This window comes from Protomyctophum bolini, assembly GCF_963924005.1.
Source record: "Protomyctophum bolini genome assembly, chromosome: 6".
NCBI lineage: Eukaryota > Metazoa > Chordata > Actinopteri > Myctophiformes > Myctophidae > Protomyctophum > Protomyctophum bolini.
Genome location: NC_137867.1, coordinates 23632370 through 23657489, shown reverse-complemented (window position 1 = coordinate 23657489; position 25120 = coordinate 23632370). Strand labels below are relative to the sequence as shown.

The 25120-nt window shown below is 41.2% G+C and overlaps 2 protein-coding genes across 4 annotated transcripts in view; both read right to left on the bottom strand.

The window, feature by feature from the left end:
* Positions 1 to 553: 553 nt before the first annotated feature.
* On the bottom strand, positions 554 to 9980 carry LOC308316424 (RILP-like protein 1). Of its 2 annotated transcripts, XM_080765053.1 has the most exons (8): positions 9500 to 9980; positions 8878 to 9028; positions 5882 to 6000; positions 5500 to 5775; positions 4060 to 4251; positions 1959 to 2122; positions 1764 to 1868; positions 554 to 1230 (listed from the first exon to the last, which is right to left on the bottom strand). In XM_080765053.1, the coding sequence occupies exons 1-8, from the start codon at positions 9803 to 9805 to the stop codon at positions 1149 to 1151; spliced, it is 1395 nt and encodes a 464-aa protein (XP_080621179.1). In that variant the 5' UTR covers positions 9806 to 9980; the 3' UTR covers positions 554 to 1148. The 2 variants fall into 2 exon arrangements, with proteins under 2 accessions (XP_080621179.1, XP_080621180.1); XM_080765054.1 differs by lacking the exon at positions 4060 to 4251.
* Positions 9981 to 10839: 859 nt separating this feature from the next.
* hip1rb (huntingtin interacting protein 1 related b) overlaps positions 10840 to 25120 on the bottom strand; it is a 28429-nt gene continuing 14148 nt past the window's right edge. Inside the window, exons 7-32 of one of the 2 annotated variants that reach the window (XM_080766245.1) lie at positions 24733 to 24794; positions 23845 to 23985; positions 23573 to 23630; positions 22538 to 22613; positions 22137 to 22313; positions 21935 to 21999; positions 21303 to 21375; positions 20108 to 20291; positions 19938 to 20026; positions 19713 to 19829; positions 19515 to 19616; positions 19122 to 19316; positions 17814 to 17961; positions 16974 to 17060; positions 16772 to 16879; positions 16379 to 16515; positions 16103 to 16213; positions 15943 to 16001; positions 14425 to 14455; positions 14256 to 14318; positions 14035 to 14135; positions 13395 to 13500; positions 13069 to 13192; positions 12884 to 12945; positions 12361 to 12591; positions 10840 to 11954 (exon numbers count right to left, since the gene is read on the bottom strand). In XM_080766245.1, coding sequence (XP_080622371.1) covers positions 11952 to 11954; positions 12361 to 12591; positions 12884 to 12945; positions 13069 to 13192; positions 13395 to 13500; positions 14035 to 14135; positions 14256 to 14318; positions 14425 to 14455; positions 15943 to 16001; positions 16103 to 16213; positions 16379 to 16515; positions 16772 to 16879; positions 16974 to 17060; positions 17814 to 17961; positions 19122 to 19316; positions 19515 to 19616; positions 19713 to 19829; positions 19938 to 20026; positions 20108 to 20291; positions 21303 to 21375; positions 21935 to 21999; positions 22137 to 22313; positions 22538 to 22613; positions 23573 to 23630; positions 23845 to 23985; positions 24733 to 24794 — 2710 coding nt within the window. In that variant the 3' untranslated portion in view covers positions 10840 to 11951. The remainder of the gene's footprint in view (positions 11955 to 12360; positions 12592 to 12883; positions 12946 to 13068; positions 13193 to 13394; positions 13501 to 14034; positions 14136 to 14255; positions 14319 to 14424; positions 14456 to 15942; positions 16002 to 16102; positions 16214 to 16378; positions 16516 to 16771; positions 16880 to 16973; positions 17061 to 17813; positions 17962 to 19121; positions 19317 to 19514; positions 19617 to 19712; positions 19830 to 19937; positions 20027 to 20107; positions 20292 to 21302; positions 21376 to 21934; positions 22000 to 22136; positions 22314 to 22537; positions 22614 to 23572; positions 23631 to 23844; positions 23986 to 24732; positions 24795 to 25120) is intronic. The other variant, XM_080766246.1, reaches the window with a different exon arrangement.

Here is a 25120-nt window from a genome sequence, read left to right as displayed (position 1 = left end):
GCCTGCCAGCCAGCAAGTTGGTTAACAGAAAATAAATTGTTATGGCTGAGTAAAATAAAATACAATAAACACAATTTGCCTGAAAATAGATTACCCAGCTATGACCTTTTTCATGAAAAAAAATGAGTAGTGATATGGCTGACTGAGTAAAATAAAACAATCTACCTGAAAATAGATAGCTATAAGTGCAAAGAGCAATTTCCGCAATTACCATTTCCGCAATTTCCATAATTTCCATTTCCGCAATTTCCATTTCCACCATTTCCGCAATTACCATTTCCGCAATTTCCATTTCCGCATTTCCGCAATTAACGCAATTTCCATTTCCGCATTTCCGCAATTTCCATTTCCACCATTTCCGCAATTTCCGCAATTTCCATTTCCGCAATTTCCATTTCCATTTCCAACTATTAATGGCAGCTGGGTTTCATCATTCAAATAAAATAGAATTCTGTCCGTTTAGCTATAAAATTATGTCAGGGAATAGGGATACACAGTATATGTCTTTCATTTGCATTGCATCTCCCCCCCCCCCCCCCCCCCAAGCTTTTATTTTCGTTCGAGTAATAGTACAACTCTAATAGTATTACTTATAATAATGTAATTAAAGATAACTTCATTCAGATTTATTTATTTTTATTTCATTTTCCAGATTTTTTCTTTTTTTTAGATTTTCATTGGTGGGCCAGTCATAATGGTCCCGCGGGCCTGATGTGGCCCGCGGGCCTGAGGTTGAGTATCACTGGTGTAGAGCCAGGCCAGGGAAGCATGCATTTATTTTCATTCACAAACACGTTTTAATTTTATATATTGATTTAAATAAATAGCACCTAATATATTAGTTATAAGCATATTATTTCCCTGGACACCCCTTGGGGGCACCACTGCAAGATCCATGGCACAATTCTGAGGTCTTTCTTTGATTCCTTTGCCCAAAAAACATATTGATGATTAACAAATACAGTTTCTAGAAGCCAAGATAGTGTAAATAATGTATTTTCTGGTGGCCATTTTAAACATCGAAAATTGCAGTTTAGCTAATGTTCAAATGTTTTTCAAAAATGTTGACAAACAAAACAATATTTTTTAACATAGTGAACCAGACTATAATCAATAACACAATAAAAGACACCAAATTAAATTCAATGTCATACAAAGGAAATTGGCAACAGTGTGGGATCATCTCCAATCAAACCTGCTGCTACCAGTGGCATTATGGCTGTGAAAATCCTGTCCAGAGAAGCAAAGAAAGTAAGGGATGAGTGTTCAATCATAGTACTAAATTATGGCTAGTAAAGTAGAGATGAAGAAAAGCAAGGGCTCGCAACTCACTTTGTAATGCTCCAAGTATTTATTCACAATCACAGCAGGCAGGACATACAACGTTTTGACCGGTATTGGTCTTTCTCAAGTATGTCCTGCCTGCTGTGATTGTGAATAAATACTGCATGCATTATAAAGTGAGTTGCGAGCCCTTGCTTTTCTTCATGATATCTGTTAGTTTAACAGTTTGGCTCAGCACCAAGAGTGCGCTGTTTTATTTTATTCTGGCTAGTAAAGTAAACATGGTAAAAGAAACAAAAGTAGAAGAATTAAACTAATAAGTGTTTACTTATAGCCTAGGTATAGTAGCAGGGATGGTACAACAGTTTTGTGTTCAGGCTGTGGCGCCAGACTAACAAGAGAATAGTTGTGATTTGTTGTGATGTGATGTGTTCTGTGACAGCAAGGCTGGGTTACTTAATGTCAGTCTCATTACTTACAAGCGTTTGATTCCAGAGTCAGGCTGATCAAGAGGAGCAGGGTACAGTAGAGGAGAGGGAATATGAGGGACCAAGCTACCTTCATCCTTCAGTTCTTCCTCCTCACTATGTGATGTAAAAAAGAGGATAGTTAGTTAACTTTTAAACAACTGTTATTTGAATTTCTTGCACAAATTCAATGAATAAAGAAGTGACCTTTTGTAATATGCTAGCTCCTCCTGTAGCATGAAAACTTCAGACTTGAGTTCATTCCTCTCCTGTAGGACATCCCGCAACTCCTGGAGGGTAAAGCAGGGTTTTTCAGACTCCTTCTGCTCCAGTCTGTTTGTCACCTCTTCTGTTTCCCCTCCATACTCTTCCTGGTGTAAAAAACAAAATAAATGAACAACCACGTTTGTAGTTATCTTCTTCAGGACAGAATGGCAGGTAAGGGGCAGACAGTATCTTTGCACCCCTGCCTGTGCTTAAGAGTGTCTTTCTTTCTGTTCTCATCTTGGGCCCGATTCACTAAGCTGTTTACACCCAAAATATGGGTGTAAACCCTAATCTTGCAAACTAATACACAGATGAGGGTCATATACAGTATCTTGGCATGCTGCCAGGAGGCCAACTCAACCTACAAATATTTTTTGACCCCAGGTCATTTGTAATAATCACGGAGGACGTATGTTTTTTTTAAATCCTGTGCGAATCGACCATGTCGGTGATTTGGTCTGTAATAATGACAGGCCAAATGACCTACCATATTTCAGCAAACACGGACATCCTATGATAATAGTAATCCTGTGCGAATCGACATCTCAGTGAGAGTGAGAATGAGAGAGAGAGAGCGAGAGAGAGAGAGAAGCGCCCATCCGAATCTAGCCTTCTCAACTGCGGGACCAGGGAGCAGTGGGAGCAGTCTCGAAAATAACATTTTTGTCCCACAAATGAACTGAGAGAGAGAGCTAGAGAGAGGGAGGGTGGGGGGTGGGGGGGTGCGCACGCTAATGCGAGTCATCGTGCCTGTCCCTGTATCCAACATAGTATTTGCTACATGCTAGTGCCACTGACTGTCTCCTTGGCTGCTGCTGTGGCTTCCTCTCACAGCAGCAGACATACAAACCGTTGCATTCTGAGCTTGCAACTCTTCTATGTTCAGTGGTTGTCACCGCCATGCGACAAAGTACCAAACAGGCACACAGCCATATAACTATATGAGCAATGTACGCAGCAGGCTGTTGTACAGTACAACAGCAACAATAAGTAGCTAGGCCTACTTCCTGGGGCTGGCAGTGGGATTTCAAAATAAAACATATATTAGCCTCCTCGACTGAGATTTATTTTGGAGTAACTATACTTGTAAGTCAGTCCATAACACATATTGTCTTACTATCAGTCTAGCAGTCGGTAAAACACGCATAGAACACCACTGCACTGCCTTTTATCTCAGACTCCTGTAATTAGCATTCTTTATCGCAACCAAGGGTGCACACTTGTTTTTAACAGCTGCTGTTATAAGCACAGCTGGTCAATGTTCTCTCTGCGGTGCTTTCACGTGCACTTGCTGTAGTTGAGACCTATGTTTCTCATTGGCTGTACTGACAACCTATCGTCCTGATTGGCTGCCTCGTCTCTAGGCAACAACACACTTTTTTACTCTAGCCGACCTCTCAGCCATGGGATATAAGGCAGCAGCTGGTAATTAATTGATGTCATCAATTCTTGTTTTACATAGTTTTACAAATAATATGCAACTCGACTTCATCCCTGGAAGAACCATGTGATAATTACCCGGGGGGTCTCACTAATGCTGCGCGAATAGGGCTATAATAAAAAGTGTCATGACGCAACTCCCAATAGCCCTGTCCATCCCTATTTGCCTAGATTTTCTAGAACTTAGGTACGCTACCCAGTACCCGGCCTGACAGAGATATGTCCTCTTCTGAGCACCCCTTTCTCATTAATTTTGTTTTCCTTCACGCACAGCATTGGTTATGTCATTAACAATTATCTTGCTCCACAGTTTTTCTAATGAGTATAAACAGAATGCATTCCAGAGTGAGCCTACTGCTTGCGTAACATACTGTATTCATCCTGGTTATTTACTGAAATTGAGTTTACTTTAAACCAGATGAGAACTTGAAAAACAGGACTTAAAATCTTTAGTCGTAAATGTTCAAAAATCAACCCAAAATATGCCTCATATGAGGCAGGGAAGAAAGTAATGCACACTGTTTTCTGTAAACAGTTGACACTGGGCTTCAGTTATACCACAACAAAATAGTCTACAGGGGTAAGTTTAAGGAGGTATTACCAATAACAACGCTGTTGCTCCCACATCTTCATCGTCATGACAGTCATCCTCCCCATTCTCATTTGCTGAGCTTGGGAGGAGGGATGGGCCCTCCCTTGACTCAAAGCAGTCAGCCAGGAATCCAGGGTCCCCTCCGCATTCCACCCAAACTGAATTTTGCTTGATTGAGTCAGCTGTTTCTGCTACCAAGGACTATATTTGGGACACATCAAAGCCACAAAGCCAAACAAAACTATAAACTAAACACATTTCCAGATTCTATTGATTCTATTGCCAGGACTTATATGGGTGTGTGTACCTTTAATGCTCGGGACGGGTTACCATAGTTATAACAAGAAGTGACGTAGTGACGTTATGTGACTCAGCCCGCAAAAGAGTCAAGGAATGTACAAGCCCTCTGTCCTAAAGTCAAGTTTAAGTCGAAATTATTTTGAGTATTACCTCCGTTTGTTATCGTCTGAAATCTGAACTAAGTTCCAATATATCTTTCACAAGCTTTATGAGTCAATGACGAAAGTAAGTGCATGCAAATGTTGATGTTGTTGTGTTTTATGCCATGTAATGAGTGATTCACGTCGTGTAAGAGATGCAAGGAGACGACATGCTCATGGTATAATGCTCATAATACGTGCCTGGTCTCTGGAGTTCCTGTGGTGGTTTGTGAACTATTTCGTTGAGTGAAATATGGTGTATGACCGTTCTCTGGCACCAGTAAAGTGACCAATGCATAGCGTTCATTCCAGGCAGGTTGTATTCACATGTCATTTCTGTCTATGATTCTGTCCCATTTATCTGGCCTCCAGGGGTCATCCTTTCAATTATACCAGTCAGTTCGTTCCAGACTTGAAGGAAGGCACTTACTATGAGACCTAGCAGATCATGTCTGTCTGTGTGTGTGTGTCTGTCTGTCTGTCTGTCTGTCTGTCCCGCTATACGTCCAAATATGGAGTGTGTTGCATCATCAGCTCCATATATGGGCACAAAAGGGGCCAGGTCCACATATACAGTAACAGCGGGACAGACACACAGACAGACATACAGACAGACAGACATGATCTGCAGGGTCTCAGCTGCGTTCGCTTCCCGCGTTTGCGCGTCTTACTGGTTATTATAAACTTTCATACAGTGTATGGTGTGATTTGTTACCATATATTTTGCATAGCCTACTCTTTATGATGGAGTGGTATTTATTATTTGTTTGTCAATTGTGTAAAAGTACCAGTACAGATTTATTCTGTTTGTTACTACAGAACTGCTGAATATAAAGATTGTGGAATACTGGAAGTCAAGTCTGGGTCCATTATTGCATCCTGACAGATGCACCATCTTGGGTATTGCTGACAGACATATAAGAGCCAGTACTCGGCATCATACTATTTTACATATATTTTTTGTGATACTATGGTTCATGTGCTATCATGAGGTTATTGTTTGACTTACGGTTATCTGTGCTGATGTTGGTGGAGACATCCTTGCCTTTGTGGGGAAAGGTTCAACGTTCTTCACAATCTCTCTCTGTAGCTCCCACTCAAGACGCTCTTCCCTCAGCCGAGCAACCTCGAGCCGCAGAGCCCCCAGTTCCTGATGCCGTGCCTGGGCTGCAGCCTCCAGTTCAGCCTTCTGCTGGATCAAAGCCTTGCCCCGGGCCTCCACCACGCCGGTCCTGTGACGAAGGTCCTGGTTGATCTTCATAAGTCGGTGTTGCTGCATCTGAAGCTGTATGTGGAGGGAATACGTTTCAGTGTCTCTCATCTGGTTCTGGTTAATGCGATTAAGCTCTTTCATGAAATCTATCCCACAGGCCAATTAAACAGTCTCTCACCGCCTCAATATCCTCATTCCTCTGTGTCAATTCGTGGTCTTTAGCCCGGATCACATCTCTCTGCTTGTCCACCATGTCCTTTAGCTTGTTCATCATCTGTCGTTCTTTCTCTGACATACCTGTGGTTGTTATGTATTAAAGGACAAAAACTGACAACACAAGTATTGGATGTACACTAACAATCTAACAAGCGGTAATAAATCACAAAAGTTTGTAATATCTCATCATTTCAGGCACAAAAGAATGTGCATGTAATGTACTCCACAAAAAAGTGGGAGACAAAGAGAGAATAGAAGTATTGCAAGTAATGATTCTTATTTATTATAGTCTTAAATACCAGTGTCTTAACTGTTATTTATTACTAAGGCCAGGAAGAATTCACACTTGAAACACGTTACTAAGTTGTCTGTATGTACATATAGCTGTTCTTATTGTGTCAAAAAACCCAATCAGAACACTTTAAAAGGGGCCTATTTAAAAAAATTGGGGGGAATTACACGGTCAGTTCCCTTCTCTTTTTTCATTTAAGGGCAAAGTCATTCTTAACAGTACTTGTACCTGGTTTACAGGTATTCTGCATATCCTGAATGCATACAGTATATTACCAAATTAATAATTAATATTTGAATAATGCCCATTCCATTTTGTATATTTGACCCACAAGGGCTAGCCTATATTTTTGTCCAGTACAAAAATAGTCCTTTACAAGATGTCACCTGATGCTGCTACCGACACCCCCCCCCCCTTCATATGTCAACATCTAAGTGTGCAACATATACAATTGCACGTGAGTGCATAGGAGGATGCATGTCAGATGAATCACAAGTGCAAAATAAATCTATAACATGTATAAGCTAGTCAATCAAACAAACTTGTGTTCCTGCGCCTTAACTGAGACAGAACAAATCAATGCAGAGAAACAAAGGATCAGTCACTAGCACACACAACTTGCATGCAAATTTTCCACTCAAAAGTTCATATAGTGTGTCTGTGTCATCAATTTAGTTAAAGCTGCAATCCACACGTTTAATGTCCTACTCTGGATTCAAACTGTGTGAGTGCAGAAATGTCTACTTTTGAGCTATAAGAGACAGCTTTTTTTTAGCATAGGCTAAATTGTGGATTGTGGAAACTGTATAAATTACAGTATTTCCACCTCCGCAGTTGTGTTAGTTACTTTACCATACAGATTGATCAAAAATAAATAATGTTTTATTTACACAGCAATAAATTATGGATTGCAGCTTTAAGCACAAACAAATAAAATAATTATATTACGTGTATCTGGACTCTTTTATACTGTGAGATGGCTGAACCAGTGTTATTCCTGAGTAATACACTGAGCACACAGTGTATACCAAGGTCTTACAAAATCCAACAAGACAAGCAATGCATAGTGGTAAAACAGCCTGACCGGTCTTGTGGCTAGAATGGGGAAAATTAATTCAGTGCTCAATAATATTGGATATGTAGTTTGAGAATATGAATCATTATAAATGTATAGAATGTAAAAGGTTGATTTACTGCAGTGTGAATTTTAAGACTGTAATGACTATTAATATCATATTACTGTCCAACTTACAGAAGCACAGTAACTGCTAAAGTAAGCAGACTATGTGTAATTCAGTATCTCAAGTGGAAATTGAGTTTACAGGACTTGTGAAGGACAGCCAAAGTCTCTTCTCAATCTCGAAGCCAGATTTATATTTTGTTGAGTGTCACGGGCATACGACAAAAGTATAAATCACCCTTTAGTATAAATCCCATATAAAGAACAGAGAACATTCTGTTGATTCCACAACACTACTGTACAGTATGTAGTGATTTAGAGTAACATTTTATGTACTTATTGAGATGAGCGCATCTTTGGTGCCTCTGTGTTATTTCTCAACAACCACCGGCATGGCATATACGTACAGTATTATCCCTTGCATAAGTGTCAGTTCATATGGTCATTTTCTTGGGACAGGGCAGCCCACACAGCACGTGTTCAAATATGAATAAGTCCTCAGAATTTTGCTTTAAAGGCCGATGCCATAAGTTTAATTTCATGATAGCATTTCATGGTGCATAAGTTTGGAACTAGGTTCTAAAAACCGAGATTTCACATGGTTAAGTGACGCAGAAATACTTTTTGAACATAAGATATTCACACTTGCAGAAAATTTAGAGAAAGGCAGTAAGCCCAAACGGACAAAGAAAAGATATGTATAATTATTTTGGGGTATTAACCAAATGCCGTATTTTCATTTAATATTTACCTGTGCAATTTCTGTTTCCAGGAAGTGAATGTGATATTGTTTATGTTTTTGGTGTCTTATAATTCCATAAGGGATGGATCTTTAGAAGGATCCCTGGCTAATAAGACTAATATGCCTTAAAACATTATACTTGCACTCTACAACTAAAATAAAAACACCTTAAATATTTTATTTCTTTCATAAATACAGAATCTTTCACTCAATAGGAACTGCCCCTGTCGCAAGTTGATGATACCATTATGTCCTTATGGTCTAGCCCTATGGAATGTATGGAATGCATATGCTAATAAAAAACAACTTAATACTTCCTAAGGATAATATGAGCATCAAAGCAATATTTAAATACTTTTTATTAGCACGTGCATTCCATATATTCCATAGGGCTGGTTGGACCACACATGGACATATGACATCATCAACTTGCGACAGGAGCATTCCTATTGAGTGAGATATTCTCTATTTATGAAAGAAATAAAATATTTAAGGTCTTTTTTAATTTTAGTTATAGAGGGCAAGTATAATGTTTTAAGGCATATTTGTCTAATTAGCCAGGGATCATTTTAACACAGGACAAAGAATAAAGAGCTATCAAAGACATGTGGATATTTTAAATGATCTGTAAGAATTAATGATTTTTTTGTTTTGTTTTTCTTGCATTCATTCTTCATACAGATGATGTAAAATGTCCACATGTCTCTGATAGCTTTATTCTGTTATTAGTAATAGTATACCTACCCTCATGTTGCTGTAGTTCTTCTGTTGTGATGGGTGTGTTTTTGAGGGAGAGGTTAATCAATAGCCTCTTGTTCTCTGCCTGAAGCCGAGTGATTTGGAGGACCAGGTCCTGGGCCTCTCCTCTCCACACATCTTCCACGGACTCCAGCTCCTGAAGGATGGATATTAATTTTTGGCGATAAGGGCCAAGGGACACTCACACAAACATAATCATCGAATACATTTCTAATACTATTGTTACGTCACTCACACACACACACACACGGCACCATTGCCGCACCAACAACAACAACAACAATAAAGCGATAATAAAGTAGCACAAAGTACAGTACGGACTACGGAGTTTAATTTCTTAAATCCCCGTTGTGACACATTTTAGAGAATGTTTATAGGTGTGATTTTTGTTTTCAACTGATTACAGCATAAGTAGGCCTACTTCGGCAGGGCTTAGATCAAGACTATGATAGGATAGGAAGGATGTATTTGATGGAGTCTGACTTTTACTTTAGTATATGTCAAAATCGATAAAATACATCTATGGTCCAACCGTCCAAGCCTTAATTGGACCAGATGTATTTGATCGATGTATTTTAGCCTTGCCTATGCTAATGCTTCCACATGCCTTTTGGTGTTGTTTTTCCTTTTCCTGTCTGTCATCTCGCTCCTGTTGCAACCTGTCCAACTCTCGCCGCAGTGCCTCGGTCTCTGGGTTGACGGCGGTGCTGCGACTGACGAGCACCTCCAGGACTTCAAGGATCCGCACCACTTTGGGCATCAGCCGCAACAATGATTCGCAGCCAAACTGATCAATTATCCGCTCAAACTCCTGCCCCACGATCGCGGCAATATCATACACGTCCATCACGGTCAAGTCCGTCGCATTTGTGTCCAGGGCAGATACACAGCCTTCCATGTCTGTTTTCTGCATTGCGAGCGATTGCGAGCCTTAACAAACCCTAAAACAAAATCAGCACGTGTTCCTCCTCATGTATTATATTTGTACATTAACATGTATTATAATCACAGATGCCTGACTGACGCATTATTGTCGTACTATAAAAACGTCCACATTGTTGACAGTCTAAACTTCGTCTCCTCCTGCAAGCGACTCGATCCTGCATTGCAAAAATCTCCCCCGCCTGCAACTGCAACTTGCGTTAAAACGCAACTGCGCATGTCATAGTCATATTCTATATGGGTTCACTGACTGTCCAGACCAGACTCCAGTCCACTCACTGACCCCACACGCACAACAGAAATTGTGCCAGTGGCCACTGGGATTGAATATTCTACAATTAAATCAAATGACATCACATCAATTATAATATTGCCTTACGATAGCCTATTCACAAATGGTAATGGTGCATTTATATAGCTCCTTTATTCAAGGCAATGGCATAGATTGTAAATGCACATTCATACACTGATGGTGGCGGAAACCATGCAAGGCACCAACCAGCACATCAGGCGCAATTAGGGGTTCAGTGTCTTGCTCAAGGACACTTCGCCGAATAAAAATGGGTTCAGCTCTGTAGAGCCTACAATGTGACTTCATTTGAGGTTCGGGGGTACCGCTCTTCAGTGCTACTGAAAATTTCTGAGGAGCCGAAATCATTTCGGCACTACAGCGGTAAAATAGAAGTATGAATCGGCCCCAACTCTGGGGGAGCCCGCGGGTTCGAACTAGCTTGCAGTTACCATCCAGCCACTCTACCCTTGAGCCACTGCCACCACAATGGTAACAGGTTTACAATCACGAAATACAATGGCAATAGGCTATAGCCTGTATAGTGTATACAGACTAATTTAATGCAGAGATCCAATGTAGCTACATTGCAAATAACGTTTTTAAGCTAATAAATGTACTACACCTATAGAAAACTCATGAGGCCTATTGCTGTAATCAGTGAGATACACAAACAGAATTAAAAGACTGAACCATTAAATGTTTATTTTTCATTGTGTTTATTTGACATTAATTAAGTTCTTACAAGGAGAAACCACCATAACCTTTACTAAAATATATTAATAGATCTGAGAGTATAAAGACATGTTTCATACAGGAAAGGATAGAACATAAAAATATGCATTTATGACCCTTTAAGAAAAGCTCCCAAATGCAAAGGAGTGCACCACCTTCATAATGTGGTGTACAGTTCATAGACTAACCCCGCTTTTTATTTTCAGCCTACGAGATAACTTGTATGCCTTCATTATAACTCTACCCATACATGTTTACATAATCCTGTTTTTCCTTCATTCAGAGGACCCGACCATTCCTTTTTTATAAAGTGACTTTATATAAATTACAGTATAACTTATGTGTGGACACCTTCATTGACTGTGCTTCCTTACATATAAAGATATTAAGCTATGAGTACAGTGCATTTCAAGGGATAAAGGGACTGTAATGTACTGAGAATGAAAGCAATATTTGTACATGTGCGTAGAGGAATGTCATCTTTCATGTAGGCAAAACCAGAGGTATCTAAAACTATTGCGACAACCTGGGCTTGCATGGCATGCTTCCATAGTTTTCTTCTCCACACACCATAACATAAACAGCATACATGTGCATTGAGAACATGTGACATGTGAGGCCTTCATAGTGTCAAAAACATTGCTTGTCCCACACATGTTGTATTTCAATATTTGATATTTAACGCTGCCATTGTAAATGTACTGTATAATCAATATCCTCATTCTAAAAGCAGTAACAGTAGCACTAGCAGTCTAATACCACAGTGATAAACTGGCACTGTAAGAAAAAATGTGCAATAAACTAAAATAAGTGGGGACTGCCTTGGTGGAACAAATTACAGCATAATTTAAAAAACAAACAAACAAACAAACAACAACAGTACAAACATACAGCAGTTGCTCATAGGCATCAAGGGTCAAAAGTTAGGCGGAGTTCCATTTTGGCAAAACAGAAAACAAGGAGAAAGGTAAAGTAGAGACAGAGGATTGTCAGGGTGCAGCTTAAAGAGGACCTTGGGTTGACACAAAGGCGGTCCTTCTCAGTACAATCCAATTGTCCACCAGTGAAGATGTCTCCTCCTCTATTGAGGCTATTACTTGAAATATACAGAGATGAGAAAAATCAAAAACTTGACTCACAGCATATGAACAAATTAACTTGTGAAACAAATACTACCAAAATAATTAAACAAAGATATAATTAAACTCAGCAACAAAAGTTTGGAAACTTAACTTTGGTCCATTATTTTTCCAATCGGTATTGTATTTTATATCGTTGTATTCGTTGATTAGTCACCTTTACAACGAGGTATAGATTGTAATGATCGGGCGTTTGTGGAATGAGCAACACAGCTAAACGTGTGGGTAGCACCTCCAAAGAAATTGCCAAAATCCCAAGTGGTTGGTATTCAACCCTACCAGTTCTAAAGTATATACATAATCATATTGATCTTTTTCAATTACTCCCGAAAACAAATATAGAGCTGTCTTCATGGGTCTTACCAAGTTTTTAGGTGGTATAGAGGGTTTCTGGGCCAAGGCAGGTTTCCTCATGGTGGCAGGTCTACTGGATTTAGGTGAGGAACGGCCAGCATTAGCTGGTGAGGGAGTCAGGCCATTCCCTTCTGAGATCTCGACCATTGGAACACCTGCTATCTGATAATGTTTCTTCCTCAACTCTCCCAGACGTAGACGTTCATTCCCCAAATGGCTTTCCAATTCCAACACCTTAACCTGTGGAGCAAATACACAAAGGGACAGAAAATGAATGAAATGAACTGCTTTACTGTGTTTGTGTTAAATACATGTTGTGCCTACTGTACCTTTTTGCATATCACTGAATATAATTTGACACATCAAGTAGATTGTGGCACAGTAGAACGCTATACTGTAGAAACCACCCTCTATTATAGATCTTTATCCAAATTACTCAAATATTTTACTACAGAATCAGCATAATATTGCATTTCGTGAGGGAGACTAAAGTCTGTGAAGATCTAATATAACCCTCTCAAACAGTACTTGCCTGTGACTCCATCTCCTCTTTCCTCAACTTGATCAGAGACATGCCAGAAAAGTCCATCGTTTCTGTAGATGAAAATAATATACATAAATAAGTTGCATAGCCTATATTAGCAATTTACAGCAAGCCAACATAAAAACGGCCAACTTGTTGGCTATGGTCTTCCACACAGATCTAGTCAAACTCACCCTTTTCCTCTAGGTGGTCCTGGCCTGTCCTGGTGGAGGCCACTACATTGGCTGCCATCTCATTCACGCGGCGAGAACACTGCTGGAGCATGGTCAGCTTCTTACTGTCGCGGCCTGCCTTTACCTACAGACAGATTAGAGGGCAGATACTATGACGATTGACACATTTAGATGCAGAAAAGGGCAAGAAGCAAATCAACAGAAGAAGAAAACCTTGGAACACCACAGTTATCTCCTCTGGATGGAGTGCTACCAAAATCGTTTTAAAAATATGCAGATGGCATTCACTGCATTTCCTCCAATGTTAAGTAGAGCCCATGCATTACCTTAGAGGCAGCGACTAGTTGTGCTGTGCTGGCAGCTATCTCATGAGAGCAGACGATCAGCTCCTCATATTTTCCAGTGTGCAGCACCACCTTGTCAGCAGATTCCCTATGTGGGAGCAGGCAGAGAAATCATGTCACTTAAATCTTCTCTCACTGTCGGCACTCGCCGACAGTGTGACAGTGACACCGTCGGCACCCGCCGCGTCCCCGTCCTGAGGGACGTGCACACGGGGGCACTGCCAAACACGCAACTGCAAATTAGTGCACTGTGAAATATGTAGCAGGGTAGCCCACTCAGTAGCCAGAAGCCTAATGCTGCATTCACACGGGCAGATGCAAAGATACAGTCTACCATTCATTTTCAATGGAAGCCAGCGACATGAAGATACAAAGATACATCAGACGTTTGTAGCTGCTGCAAAAGATACAAAACAATGAGCTGGTTTCAACTTCAGATGCAAAGCTACAATTATGCTCTGTAGCTTTGCCAGGGGGATTCCCCTTTCGGTGAATGGGATCTTGGTATGTTTGGTTTCCCTTGCAAAATACCAAGGTTCATAGCCAGGCGGTTATAAATTCAGTTAGTGTTATTTCTACACTCCGATTACTGAATACCGTATATTAATGGTTCAGAACTTACACCATCTGTGTGGCTCCCCATCCCACAGCCTTGGAGGCAGAGATGAGTCCCTCCGTCCAACGAGAATTCCTGGCGTAGAATTCTTTAATGGTGGCTGCCCCCTGGAGAGTGGTTACAAAAGTTAGTTCCTGTGGAACCTTATAGCATCCAATATGAAGAGATCGGATGTTCTAGTGTGAACTGCTGGCTTTGAAAACAATATTAGAACAGTGTGAACTCACCCTCCCACCCTCAACAATCTCCTTCTGCAGGTCTGTAGATGCCAGGACCAGCATGTGGATGGCCTGAGGAACAAAGGATTGCAATATATTAAGAGCAAGGCATGTTCATTAAAGGGGAAATTCCTTTTATGCATACAGTAGGCCTATAACTATATACTAAACAACCTACCTTCATCAGGTCCGTGCAACTGTTGAGGATTCTGTAACAGAGGAAAATGTAATGCAGTTTAAAAACAAACAATTATACTGTCAATATGCATTACAGAATAGTATATCGTGTGTAGAGAATAACCACACACAAATCTAGGAATGAAACGATTCACTCAACTCACGATTCACAATATAATATTCTCATGATGATTGTCACCACCAGGCCGAATGCATGGGGAGAGAGTATGTTTTGCACTCCGTCCGTGTGTGTGTGTGTGTGTGTGTGTGTGTGTGTGTGACTGTGTGTGGGTGTGTGTGTGTGTGTGTGTGTGTGTGTGTGTGTGTGTCTGTCCGTCTGTTAACACATTTAGTACCGGAACTGCATCAAAATAAAGGCGCAGCTTGCGCCGGAGTAATCGCCAGAGTAGTGATCGCTTCCATTTTGAAAGCCATGAACCGGAAATACTTTCTTAAAAAAGTTGACTGACAAAGTGCCATCACAATCTCCGATCATCTTAATATATTTATATACGCTACAAAAAGAGTTCATATTTTGCGGGAGAGACGGATGAGGAGCAGAAACGCAGCGCCAGCATATCGATCCATTCATCACCACGGAGAGCGCCCTGGATGAGGAGATACGAGTCATTCTTTCCGCCGCGCTAACATGGGAGTCAATGACAAGCTAATAGTTTCACAGAGCGTTAGCATACGGCAAGCGAAAAGCGAAATGCCAAAAAAAAAAGAAGGAATTATTCTGAATATTATTATCTCGCCCCGCGTCGTTTGGACGTCGCTAGGACGTCCACAGACGTCTAAGGCACCTCTCGGTTCCAATCCTTATGACGTTTCAGGACGTATTATGTACAAAATGTGTTAACAGGTAATCTCCGCTAACCTGGTCGATGCAAAAATTTGCACACACTCTCTGGATGCCGAACCTCTGCCCCAAATTCCAGAACGGCCTGTTATAGCGCAACCAGGAGGCAGACTTTTGATTTATTTTTTTATTTTTTTACTCTGTCTTACTCCTCCTGCCCAACACTCCCTGCTGACATGTGCCGCGTCAGCCCGCAGGAATACGTGCAGTGATAAATATCACCCTCCCTGCCGTTTGTATAGATAGACGCGCTGCAAAGCCGAATGGACCATGGTGGATTCGAACCCACAACCTTTGCCGTGGTGGGCAGGCATTTTACCACCCAACCTACAATTATTACCCAAAAAGAAATGCCAGACACATGACTGAAAAAGGTTAAACTATTTCTCAGACAATAACATGCCGCTCCACCAGATCAGAAACATCTCAAACAGTAGTAGTACTGAGAACAAGGAGTGCAGGCGGTGAACAAGCAAACTCAAAACTCAAAATGTACATAATCAATCAACAATCAAAAGGAGTATTGCGATCCATTTTTCAATTCACCCATTTGAATTCTCACACATTTGCATTGATAATGAACTGTTACATCCCTATTGAAAAGTGTCACACTGAATGGCTTGATTGAATGCCAATGTAGATCTATAAAGAACCGACCTCTCATTGACCTCCAGTTTAATCCCCGACGTGTCCTGTCGTGCCTGATTCATCATTTCCTGGACAAAGAACCACACAGGAAGCATCAGATTCACTGGATATATCATATAAGTTAACATTATAGGAATTGGTACTTTACATTGCTCGTTATAACACTTACATCAATTCTACGGACTGCTTCCTCAATAGCTGCTGATGTTGCCGACATCTCCTTATCCACCATGTCTCCTAGCTCATCCTGTCGCACATCCATGCCCTTTGGCCGCAGTTCCTAGATAATAGAATTTTAAAAAGAGATGAGAATTCTAAAATCAAGAAATGTATATATAACCTTATTCCTGCGGAGAGAAAACTGAAAGCAGAGTGAACCCAAATGTTGACATTTATAGTCAATTCTGTTGCAGGTAATATTGCTTCCTCGCCCCCAGTCTCTTACCTGGCCCAAGTGAAGGATCTTGTGGACAATTACGCGAATGGAGGCTGGGTCTGCACTCTGGATTGTGGCCTTTGATTTTAGGTCTTTTAAGAACTCCAGAGTCTGAGTGGCACATCCTCTGCAGTTCTCAGTCAGTCCTGCAGGGGGTATAGATGAACAATTATCAGCTAGCTATTATCACTATCAGCCTACATAATATGAACACAACCTTTGCTCTACCATGCCATTTGGAATACATTTGAAATTAAAACATTTTCCTATCCATATTCCAATATATACAGTACACTACAGTATAAACATGCATATGTGTGTGTGTGTGTGTGTGTGTGTGTGTGTGTGTGTGTGTTCAGTTATCCATTGGCATCACTAATTGAAAGCTGTGTTATTCCTTACGGTCTGCATGATCAGTTGGCGCCATGTGTGCAGTGGCACTGCCATTGATTATTGTATCAGCAGCTAAGTGGGAGAACTGGGTCAGACCCCTAAGCAGTCCTCCAGCATCTGGTGGCAAGAATACAGAGAGGGAATGTGTCACAATCACAACCATAGACAACTGCAATTTGGTCAGTAATATAAGCTCTAAGGATACACTTACCCCCCATGTTTTGAAGAAAGTCTGCATGTCCCTTTTGCACTTTGTCAATGGAGCCCAATGTGGCCTCTGCCCGACTAATGAGGTAATCTGTTTACAAGTGAGAGTGAAAAACAAAACAATACGATGTATTTAGTACAAAAAGGCAATTTCTATAATAGCCTGCCCTACAGTATCATGAATTCCAAAGTTTAGGATGAACACCAATGCCATCCAAACCTCTTGGCTTTAGAACAACAAGTTTATATAATAAAATAATAATGTAATTATGTTAATGTATTTGTTTACTCTATATTTAATATAATTGTCCACATCCAGTCTCATTTTATATGCCATTTTCATCTCCACCAGGTCGGACAGCCACAGGCCAGAGATTACGTTTCTGCCATTGTCCGTCCGATCATCTGTGAACTAATCTCTGTGTGAAACTTTGCACACAATCCCAGCAGGCCATAGAACTTCTGCCACAAATGTATGGCCTCATGGTGGCAATATAACTTCAACCAAGATTTCCAGGCAGAAGATCTGCGCTCCGACATGTAGTCGTTCTACTGTATTAAAAATGTTTTAATCAATTTTTATCTACACAACCCTCCTGTGCCAGAACGTGAAACGTTTATTAAAATTGCAAAAAACAAATCTTAATCTCTTTAACTTTCTTTTGTTGCATATATTATTATTATTTAATCTGATCTCTGGCACCTGCACAACACTCTGTCCACCAGGTGGCACGCATTGTGTTACCAGTAAAAAAAAAATTGTTCGTTTATAAATCATTAGAAAGTGCTTACAGAGCAATATAATAAACAGAGTTAATGGTAGAGCAATTGTTAAGGGTCCAACCTGGGGAGCTGGTACAGCGTATATGGAGGGGGTCGTCTAGCTTGGCCACAGCATCTTGGATGATGTTCTCAGCCTCTGTAATTGTACCCTGTAACAAAGCAAACTGTTCCTCCAGCAGCTTCTGCTTCAGCTGCTCTTCACGACTCATCTATACAGATACAGACAGACAGACAAATGGAATCATGGAAATTAGACTTCCTGTAGCAGACTTCTGCAGTATGAAGATCTTTTTGTTGCGTATAAGCTTTTTCTCACAAATGGTTTATTAGAAAAGCATATTTATTGCCATATGGAAGCGTGAGAGATGACATACGGATTGTAAAAATATTGAGCAATCCTTTAGCTCCACCAACTGTTACCGACATCGATTTTATTGTCTCCACCAGCCGAAGGCATGGGGAGAGAGTGTGTTTTGCACTCAGTCCGTGTGTGAGTGTCTGTCCGTCCGTCTGTGTGTGTACAGCTAATGTCCGGCACCGTTAACCCGGTTGATGCCACATTTTTCACACACACTCCCTAGATGCCAATGATAAACCTCTGCCCCAAATCTTCCAGAACGGCCTGTTATAGCGCCACCAGGAGGCCGACTTTTGTAAAACACATTTTCCTCCAGATTCTGTCCAAAAATCCCACAAATCATTACACAGCATCTGTATGTTTTCACATTGGCTTATAGCGCCACCAAGAGGCCACAACCTGAACTGCACTGGTGGAGACCTGTGCCCCGAGGGGCACTTTTTCTAGTTCCAATTCAAGCATTGCCGCATCACATGTATTGTACCATGATGTTGGGAGCTCAGTTTATTTTATCAGAGTTTAAAACAAAGCATGTATGTGTCCTGACCTACTGTACCTATATTTGCATTGATTACAGAATGCAAGTGGGTCAAGTTGGGAGATTTACAAATCTGTCTATGTAAATTAGTCTGTTCCTATACTCTCCACTGTTTCATGTGCATTTGTAGGGGAATTTCTTTCTTTCATTTTCCCCTCAGAAATAATTCATGCGCATAATGTTACACAAAAAAGGCATTTTCTTTTCTATGGGCCAATAAGCAGTTCTACTGGCACAGTTTGTGTGTGTGTAACAAAACTGCACCAGTAGTGGTGCCCCTCACCTCAAAGCTAATATTAAATAAGTAATCTACTAATATATGCTTGAAGAGTAGAGATATAAACCTAAGAGTGTTTCTGTGACTGTAGACGACAGAGGTGAAGTACTGCTGAAGTCAACTCAGAAAAGTGTAGTGGATGGAACACATGACTGTGGTTCACAATACCCAGCTGTTCCGTTTTGTCCTGACTGACCTTCTCCTGCAGTTTGCCACTCAGCTCTCCCAGCTCCTTGCTGCTCCTTTCTCTCTCTTGCTGAAGTGATGACTGCTGCAATTGTGCAGCTTGACGCAGGGACGACAGCTCTGCCTCCTTCTCGCTCACAGAGCGCATCAGACGCTCCTTCTCTGCCTGCAGAGCAGTCACTGAACCGGTCATCTGCTCCCCGCTCTGAGACAAAAGGGCAGATGAGGTATGAGAAATACAAGAAAGCCAGACGAGAAGGCTGACCAGGAGATTTGTTAGCCTCTTGAAGAAGCAAAAAGGTGTTAAAGTCCCGAACCACAGAATGGCACTCCTGCAATTTGAAATATTACATTAATTCACACATATGTAAACACACACACACACACACACACACACACACACCTTCTCAGTGCTCTGCAGGGTTGCCTTGATGTGCATCACTTCTGCCATTCTCTCCTGTAGCTCCCGCCTCAGTTTCTCCATCTCAAACTTCTGCTCCTCCAGCTATCATGAAGACACAAACAAGGCAGTGTCATCCGGAGACCACACATTTTCAAGCCATCGGGTTGGGAGGCAAATGCAAAATCACACACGACCAACCTTCATGTCAGCTTCCTGTTTGATCCGATCCACCTCAAAGGACAGCTGCTGCTTGGTCCTCTCCACCTCTTCATGGGTCTGCTGTGTCGCTGACAGCATCTTTACAGTGTCTGCACTCTGTCAGAACATTAACGCACTCAACCATTACCACCCACACACACATTACACAGAGAGGTGTTGACATCTGAATTAATTCATGGGTCTGGATTGATTAGTTGTCTGTACCTTCCTTAGTAATTCTGCATGACTGGACACCAGCTCTGTGTGTTTCTCCTTCAGCTTATTGTAACGCTGCTCAGTGGCCTGGGCTCTTTCTGCAGAGGAGAGATGCCAATGTTAGCGTTTGGAACATCCTGTGTGTGAGGGAGTGTGTGACTGTTAAGTGGCTGTCTCACTGTCTGCCTCGCTGAAAGTGGTCTGCAGGCTCTCGTGTTCTGCGTTGCGGCGACGCGTAGCCTCCAGTTCCATGCGGAGCTGCTCGTTTTCCACCAAGGCACGCTGTTTCTGCGCCCGCTGTTCTTCTAGCTCCGCCTCCAGGCTGTTAATCTGAGATTTGAGCTGGGTGATGTAGCGCTGAGCCTGAAGATGAGATGAGGGAACTCATTAGCCCACCAAAGGTAACCTGCAGTACATTGTGATTATCCAATCTATGCCATTTTAATTTAGTTTGTATTGGTATTTTCCTGACACCCTCAAGTTCCCTCTTATTACTGGATAGACATTGGTCCCCCTTTTTCTTTTTGAAAGATTATTTATTCTAGAATTTTGAATGCCTACCTACATTCAGTACGTTGATACAACACCGTCATAGCATATAGAAATATAGAAAGGGCAGAAAAGGGAAGACAACAAAAGACTACTGGAATCACATTCAGTATGTGGGACATGGTTACACTAAGGCGTCCTCGTCATTTCTACTGGAATCACATTCAGTATGTGGGACATGGTTACACTAAGGCGTCCTCGTCATTTCTACTGGAATCACATTCAGTATGTGGGACATGGTTACACTAAGGCGTCCTCGTCATTTCCCATTTTAAGACTACTTGCTACATTCCACATGTCAAAGCCACTATTTGCATCCTCCCATCATATAACCAAAATATCCTTAAACACTTGCACATTAATAATGTCCTCCGTTATCATAATTCTGTGACAAAGACAACAATCCTGAACTAGTCTAAAACAACAGACATGAGTAATTAGGACATCAGTCTCTGATGCGACATACTAAATTCTACATGGCTTGTGCTTATAACCATGCGTCGCTACTGTAGCCAATGTGGAAGTGCCTCTCGCCTACAGCAACTGCGGACAGTTTTTTGTCCGATAAAGTATAGTTTTAGACCGCAACTGAGGTGCGCCGTCTCATGCCAAACGTTGCAAAGTTCGATTGATCCGACTCAGCAGTGTTTGAGTTGCGACCTGAGGTACAGAATAGTAAATCATGTTCTGGCGAGAGCGTTTGCCCCAACTGCCACTCAAAGTGGCTACTGGCCAATCACTGCGCAGGCGTCACAGAAGCAGGGGAGTGGTATGGCACATGCTGTGTAGGGTTTTGAATGACGTGTCTCTGATATGGCTGCATACCTCTGCTCTGACCCTCTCCAGTTCTGATCTCAACATCTCCATGTCCCGCTTGAGATTTTCAATCTGTAGATCCCTGTAGAACCATTTGAAAGATCAGGACATAGCTACCAACCGCTAGCTCTCAATTCAACTTTATTGTCACATCACAATTTTACATATAAAGGAGTGGGTGAAATAATTTGTGCTAGCTTCCTGCAAATTGCAGTTACGGACTAGAAAAATGAATAAATCATAAAGTATAATCTATAAAGGTGAATATGCAAGGCACAAGAATATATAATATACTGTACATAAAGTGTGAAGATGTATTTACAGTCAGATATACTGTACATAAAGTGTGAGAGGTCAAGGTCTCAGAGGGTAAAAAAGAGTTCATGTAAAGACACACTGTAGCTCAAACATTAAAGCTACAATCGGGACCAATCTGAATGGTACAGCATGTCAATACAACACGTTTTGAAAGGTATATAAAGCTTAAGCAGGCACTGCACCGGATTGATACTAGATGCGTTTAACTTTTATGTCCAACGGAGAGAGAGGTATGTCCAAAGTTCAAACTGTAGCATATTTCTGAACCAAATGTTATATTTAATAATCACTCACAAGATACCATGGACAGCAAATTCTCTCACCTATCATCAAAGCCTCCATTGGGGGGTCCAACTCCAAAGGTCTGATCAAAGATGTCAAAAGTCTGCTAGGAGAGCAAAACAAATAAAAATAAAGCACACAGAAATGCAACTACATGCAATCACTTTGTGTGTGTGTGTGTGTGTGTGTGTGTGTGTGTGTGTGTGCGTGTGCGGCCACACGCGTATGACCTATGACCCGTACCTGGGGTTGCACCTGCACGCTGGACACGCTGGATGTGGTGACATCGCTGACCTCGATCAGAGGCTCAGGTTCATCATCATCGTCATCCTGCTGTTCGGGTTCGTCTTCATCAGGGATGACCACCACAGGCCTGGCATGCTTGGCCAGCGAGGCCGCATGCAAGAAGTTAGGAGGGGACTGGGAGGACAGATGCAAAAGAACATATCGATCAATTTAACTGCTATGACGTTTGTTTAGAAATACCAAAAGCCATTCTGTCAATTATTCATGTGCTGGCGTTTTGGATATACAAGGTTTATAATCTACCAGCTGTGATACAGAGGTTATGGTAAGAATTTGGGAATCTAAGACAAAGGCTGTGTTCCTGTATTGGGTCATGCTACACTTTTCCCATCACTTACATCAGGCAGCTTTGGGATCTGGATCATCCTCTTGAAGAACAGCATGTCTCTAGCTTTATTGAAGAAGCTCTTAAGGCTGTGGGATCATGAGAAAAAGCAATGACTATTATACAATACATATATTATATGTTGATATCATTGTTATTTTCATAGATAGACCCAATATACTTTGTAGACCAGGACCCCCAAGGAGTTTATACTAGGTCTCCTCCTTTTTCTCCACTAAATCGAATATCTTTGACGGAAATAGCCAATCTACAAGCTCACAGCGTGTCACGATGCGTAGTAACCTTGTAGATATATTTTCGACAAATGTCTCCATATTATGACTAGCCCAGAATATGGACGTAATGGTAAATGTTGTTATAGTAACATTACATAATATAAACTTAGCGTGATATGACATGTCACTATACTTTTATTCAATTGTACTCATTCTTAGCAAATGTTAATTGTTTGGCATAGATCAGCAGTATACATTCTCATGGTTTACACATACAAGGATGAGTGTTTATTGGTTTTCCATATAAATATTAAATGGTTCTTTATACTGTGTATATATTGTATAATTTTAGCCTTAATCTCTCACCCGGGATGGATGGATTTACTGATTAAGTTGTACAATCACATACAGTATATATTATTTTTAAAGAAAAAAAAACTATTTGAACTAATAAAATATAAATTTTACAGTGGAGATCTACAGTAAAATTGGCATTTAATAAAGAACACTAGTACACACTACTATTTCTGCAGTCACGTCTTTGGATATGGATTTATTGCAAGTTGTCACTGACTACTATCTGCAGACTCCTCTCTCTGCTTACCAGTTGAGAAATAATGTGACAATGATGCCCAATGACACTACAAACAGTGGGGGATGGGCAGCTGTAAAGCGAGCATTTGCATTGGATTGGAGTGATGCAGTGACAGGGTGAGGCAGGATTATGTTGCAGCTTCCCTATGGTATAATGACTCTCCCATTTGAGGTGCCTGCCCTCATTCCCTTGTAGCCTAAGGCCTTGGAAAATGTACCTGTGGAACTGGTCATGGAAACGATCACGGTGTCCTTGCAAAGTGTCGGCGGGGAGACCTAAATGCGAAACATGGCATTTAATTATCGGTTGACACTATAGGAATAAATCTTCCGGATTATATGAATCCGTATACTGAATTACGCCATCAACACGCCTTTCTTACAAAAATGTATACAGTATAATTTCCATTCCACTATGCGATATCATCTAATTTCAGACTATATGGCACGCATGGCAGACTTTTGTACAGTAAGTAGAAGGTGGTCTTACAGGCATGCAGCTTAAACAGCAGCTTCACAGTGAAGTGATAGAGGTGGCTACAGTCCTGAATGACCTGGATTAGGGGGGCCAGGCGACACTGGCCTGATGAGAGGGTGGAGATGGCAATAGATGTGTTCAGCTGTCGGATCACTGTGAAAAACATAACACATACACATAAGTATCTACATAGTCAAGAATTTGCAAGATACTGTGTGCTTTGGTCAATGTCCCTCTGGACCAAAATGTTGGCAATGAATCACCCACTCCACCTGGATATAAAACAGCACTACTGTGCCACAAGTGTGTGCAATGAATCACCCACTCCAACTGGATATAAAACAGCACTACTGTGCCACAAGTGTGTGCAATGAATCACCCACTCCAACTGGATATAAAACAGCACTACTGTGCCACAAGGGTGTGCATTATAAGTGGAGGAACAGCATGCACAGTCAGTAAAAAGGGCTGGCAGAAGTTGTTTATAGTTGTAAGGTTTGTTTATGGCTGATAAGAATGGGATCTTGTGCCTAAATCCTCTGGGGCAGGGAGGATCACTCCATTACTGACAAACCAAGGGAATCAACTTAATTCCCTCTAATTGCAGGCATTTCCTTTTTGTTGAAAACAAAAATCAAAATAAGAATATTGGTTAAAACTATACTGGTCATTCGAGTCTCTGGTCATTTATAAATGACGACTACTATATGTAAAAATACTTCCTTCAGAAGGACAAGCAAAGGCTCACAATAAACCTTTCTTTGACTGGCCCTTGGCTGGTACATAAATAGGTAATGTCAGGAGGCCACGTGGCTCAGATTACCCATCCTTGGATAGGTAGTGTGTGTGTGTGTGTGTGTGTGTGTGTGTGTGTGTGTGTGTGGTGCAGGGCCTTTTTACCTGTCTCTGCCAGCTTTAGCTCTGTGTCCAGGTAATCAAATACCTCCACTGTGAGCTGGAACCTGCAGGAGAGAAGTTGATACCCTTGTTAGTCAGAGAAGCGCTCCACTCAAACACAATGGTGATGGGTGCTTGCTAAATGAGAACACTGGAGCTGATGGTCTTCTTTACTGTATTTTACAAACAGAACTTGGTAGTAAAATTTGTGGGATATAATAGCTGTGCTGCAATTGAGACTATTGCTGAATAAAAAAAATACATAGTGTTATTAATTTCTTTGTCATGATAATTTGAAGTAGGAAACCAAAAGTCGGAACACAATTCGATTTTATAAGAAACACTCACTACAGTAAATGATGGCTGGAATGGCGTTATTGTAAAACTATTG